The sequence below is a fragment of the Cajanus cajan genome, chromosome 3, assembly GCF_000230855.2.
Source record: "Cajanus cajan strain Asha chromosome 3, NIPB_CcT2T_4, whole genome shotgun sequence".
Taxonomy (NCBI): Eukaryota; Viridiplantae; Streptophyta; class Magnoliopsida; order Fabales; family Fabaceae; genus Cajanus; species Cajanus cajan.
This window is the reverse complement of record NC_138519.1, coordinates 60,957,048-60,961,288: the sequence shown is the minus strand read 5'-3', so window position 1 is coordinate 60,961,288 and position 4,241 is coordinate 60,957,048. Positions and strand designations below refer to the sequence as shown.

Sequence of the window (4,241 nt, the reverse complement as noted above, 5' to 3'; positions counted from 1 at the left end):
GCCTGGAGAGGCGACGACTAATACTCAGCTACCCCGTCGTAAAAAACACGGAGGTATGCAGCTGCCGAGGTTGTCAGAAACACCAAGGTATGCACGAGCCTGGAGAGGCGACGACTAATACTCAGCTACCCCGTCGTCAGAAACACGGAGGTACGCAGCTGCCAACATCGTCAGAAACATGGAGGAATGCACACCCTGGAGAGGGCAAACTCACGCTACCGAGGTTGTCAGAAACACCAAGGTATGCACGAGCCTGGAGAGGCGACGACTAATACTCAGCTACCCCGTCGTCAGAAACACGGAGGTATGCAGCTGCCGAGGTTGTCAGAAACACCAAGGTATGCACGAGCCTGGAGAGGCGACGACTAATACTCAGCTACCCCGTCGTCAGAAACACGGAGGTACGCAGCTGCCAACATCGTCAGAAACATGGAGGCATGCACACCCTGGAGAGGGCAAACTCACGCTACCGAGGTTGTCAGAAACACCAAGGTATGCACGAGGCTGGAGAGGCGACGACTAATACTCAGCTACCCCGTCGTCAGAAACACGGAGGTATGCAGCTGCCAACATCGTCAGAAACATGGAGGCATGCAGACCCTGGAGAGGGCAAACTCACGCTACCGAGGTTGTCAGAAACACCGAGGTATGCAACGAGCCTGGAGAGGCGACGACCAATACTCAACCTGGAGAGGCTACTCAACAGTTTTCCCACCTGAAGACACTACAAGTCGGAAGGGTGGCCTGTTCCCCGGACAATTGGGTCAACTCCTTTACTTATCAACCGGTACACCAAAAAGCCGTTTGACTAAGTAAAGGGGGGGCAGCTGTAGACCCCTAAAATTGTCCGGGTCGGAAATAAGACTCAAAGACTCTCGAAGACCGAAGGAAAGTCAGCCGGAAGGACTCCTGGAAGACCCTAGGATGATTCTTTGTAAGTCTAGGAGTCTTAGAGTAGCTTAGAATAAGGGTGTGCGAGGATTGGAGCTCAATACGCCCTCCCAGAGGTTCAGTACGGCCGTACTGAGCCATTTGAACTGCAATACGGCCGTAATGAACTCAATACGGCCGTACTGAAGTTTTTGAACTTCAGTACGGCCGTACCAAATTCAATACGGTCGTACTGTAGTTCAAAAAACTTCAGTACGGCCGTACCAAATTCAATACGGCCGTACTATAGTTCAAAAAACCAGTACGGGCCGTATTGACCTCCCAGGCCGTATTACGCCTCAATCCTATAAATAGGACGTCATTGGCACGTCCTTCCACACTTTTTACACATTCCTCAACCCTCCTGCTGAGTATTCTTGGGTTTTTGAGCTATTCTCTGCCCTAGATATCTCTCCAGGAGCCGATCCGACGAAGTTCTTGAGTCATGAGCCATTAGCTTGAGATTCGAACAAGTCGAAGGGAAATCTCTTTGATTTCCATAGTAAAAATTATCTTTAGGGGAAAGGAGCGAGCGGACGTGTAGTGGGAAGGAGCGCCAAAAAGCCTCCTAAACTTCGTTTTGAATATATAAAAGCCCGCTTCAAAGGTTTCTTTCTAAATCTTTTCTTTTACTGCTCTTATTTATTGCTTTTTGATTATTGCATTGCATGTTTAGAGCTTTCGTCATGTAAATATTTTATCTATAATTGTTTCTAATAAATGGGGGTAATTTAGTAACTTTACGCTATTATTTATGAAATAATCTGTCATAGGGAACCCGAAAGGGGCATTGTGGGGTGCTAACACCTTCCTCGCACGTAACCGACTCCCTTACCTGACTCTGGTTGTAATGGCCAAAGTTGATTTACGAAAATCAATTGCCTTATATCTTTTTCCAATGTTTTGAGTAAAATATTGGTGGCGACTCCAAGAACCCTTCTTTTTACGAAAACCACTAATCTATGGAGGGTCCCGTTTGGGATTAACATAGGTTGGTGAGAATCATTTAATAAATATTGTTAGTTCGATGAGGTCTCAGTTTGAGAATAAGTCGCTCTAACAATCCATCATTTTTCCAAACTTTAAAAAGAGTCCAACCATCGTCGCGAATGCCAAGGTCCGTTTCGGCGGGTGGCGACAGACGTGCCTTTGGAAGCTTGGCTATTCGTGATAGAGCTTATGTTCATTGTCCATCAAATGATGAATGGAAAAGGGATGAAAAAATGTGTGAGTTGTTGAAGCCATTTTATGTCATGACTAATTTGATTTCAGGTTCATCTTATCCAACTTCTAACCGTTACTTCATGCAAGTTTGGAAAATTGAATGTTTGTTACGGGAAAATGCCAAAAGTGATGATTTGACAATTAAAGATATGGCATTGAATATGATGAACAAGTTTATTAAGTATTGGGATCATTATTGTGACATTCTTGCTATTGGGGCTATTCTTGATCCACGAATGAAGTTTGAAGCTATTCGGTTCTGTTATTCAAAGATTGATCCTTCTACATGTGAAGAAAATATTAATATTTTAAAGGAGAAGATGTACAAGTTGTTTGAAGAATATGTCAAATTACATTCAAATGAGTCAAATACTTCAAGTTCTCAAATTTCCCCTTCAACACATGTTGCTTCTTTTACAAATGATGAGCAAGTGATGGATGCATTTGATGTAAGTTTTTATTTCTCAAATTTTCCAACACAACTTTCTTTATTTTATTTACATCTTATTTCTTACTTGTCAATGACTTAAATTCTCTTATAATGTCTTAGGAATATGTTGATTATTTGAGTCAACATATTAATGAAATTGGAAGGTCTGAATTGGATCTTTATTTAGATGAAGGGAATCTTGACCCAAAGTTTTTTGATAAGTTGGATGTATTGAGTTATTGGAGGGATCGCCGAGATCGTTATCCAAACTTATCTAAGATGGCTTGTGACGTGCTTAGCATTCCAATCACTACAGTTGCTAGTGAGTCTGCCTTTAGTCTTGGTTCTCATGTACTAACAAAATATCGTTCTTCCATTCTTCCGGAGAATGTTGAGGCACTCATTTTAACTCAAAATTGGTTGCATGGTTTTGAATTAACAGGTAACATGTATTAGTATTATGAAATTAATTTAATAATTTATTACTTAATTTTTCATCATTATTAGTTAACATTTTTTTTTTGTTATAGATGGGGATAAAGAAGATGTTTCAACAGATGAGTATATTTTGGATTGCTCCATTCAAGACTCTAATGTTGTAGATGGACAAGTGACACCAATGATTTAATGTTAGATTGTAATTTCTAATTTTTAAAATTTTGGATTATATTTGAAGTTGAAAATGATTTTGGGTTGTATTTGAAATTTGAGATGATTTTTAATTATATTTGTTTTTGATGTGTTCAAATGTGCATGCAGTTTGCCTTCTTCACATCCAGGAAAATAGCAGCGCAGGAAGAGCTCACTTGGGTGTCTGAGTTTGGTTCTGTATTATGTTTTGGACTTTTGGTGATTGTAATCCAAATATGGTTGTATTACTGCTAGCTACTAATTTAGTAAATGACACATTGTATATTGGGTAGTAGTTGGGTCTTCATAGACCATTTGTGAGCAAACATCATAGGTTCTCAATTTTATGTATTTCTGTTTCTTCAAATTATGTAATCAGTGTAGGAATTTATTTACTTTTCTCTAGAAAAGCTTATGTGCATACTGTTTCTGCAGGATTAGGCATTAACTTTGATTACATTTTTTCAAATTAGGTGATTTTTTCAAATTAGGTGAGCCAATACGCAATCCATTTTCTAAAGTTTTCCCGAGTGTTCCTGCTGCCACTATTATGTGTATTCGTGTTGGCTTCATATCATAATGGTTGATTGGTGTATTGTAGAGTCATCCGTTTTACAACATGTCCCAGACTAGAAAATTATCAAGTTGGTCTCTGTGATGTTTAGTTAACATGCCTAACCAAACTTAATTTTGATTTAATACATCATGATTCGTGTGCATGTGATGGTCTTGTATGAAAATGTCATGTCAAAGGAGATATGTGAAGAGAAACATATGCAAGAAACTGAGGGGAGAAAAAAAAAGGAAACATAATTCAAATGTATTATCTTTGATTACATTTTTTCAAATTAGGTGAGCCAACCCGTTTAGCCCACCAACCCGTGGTTGGCCGGGCCGGGCTCAACTTTTTCCAGCTCACCAATAAACGAGCCGGGTTGGGTTGGCCCACCAAAGGCTCAACCCGTGGTGGGCCGGGCCGGGCCGGGTTATCCGTTTTGACAGCTCTATTTAAAACCACATCTGGAAT

The 4,241-nt window shown here is 40.5% G+C and overlaps 1 protein-coding gene across 2 annotated transcripts; it reads left to right on the top strand.

Annotated features, from left to right (window-relative positions):
• Nucleotides 1–543: 543 nt before the first annotated feature.
• Nucleotides 544–3,481, top strand: LOC145955813 (zinc finger BED domain-containing protein DAYSLEEPER-like). 2 transcript variants are annotated; one of them, XR_014432518.1, is made up of 3 exons: nt 544–2,603; nt 2,705–3,213; nt 3,344–3,481. XR_014432518.1 is itself a non-coding variant. In XM_083071017.1 (2 exons), the coding sequence occupies exons 1-2, from the start codon at nt 2,040–2,042 to the stop codon at nt 3,038–3,040; spliced, it is 900 nt and encodes a 299-aa protein (XP_082927143.1). In that variant the 5' UTR covers nt 544–2,039; the 3' UTR covers nt 3,041–3,422. The 2 variants fall into 2 exon arrangements, 1 of the variants encoding a protein (XP_082927143.1); XM_083071017.1 differs by having other exon boundaries at nt 2,705–3,422.
• Nucleotides 3,482–4,241: the final 760 nt, after the last annotated feature.

Coding starts and splice junctions, on each gene's coding strand:
- LOC145955813 (XM_083071017.1), top strand. CDS start 2,040: ATGCCAAGGTCCGTTTCGGCGGGTGGCGACAGACGTGCCTTTGGAAGC. Junction 2,604..2,704: donor AAGTGATGGATGCATTTGAT/GTAAGTTTTTAT, acceptor ATAATGTCTTAG/GAATATGTTGATTATTTGAG.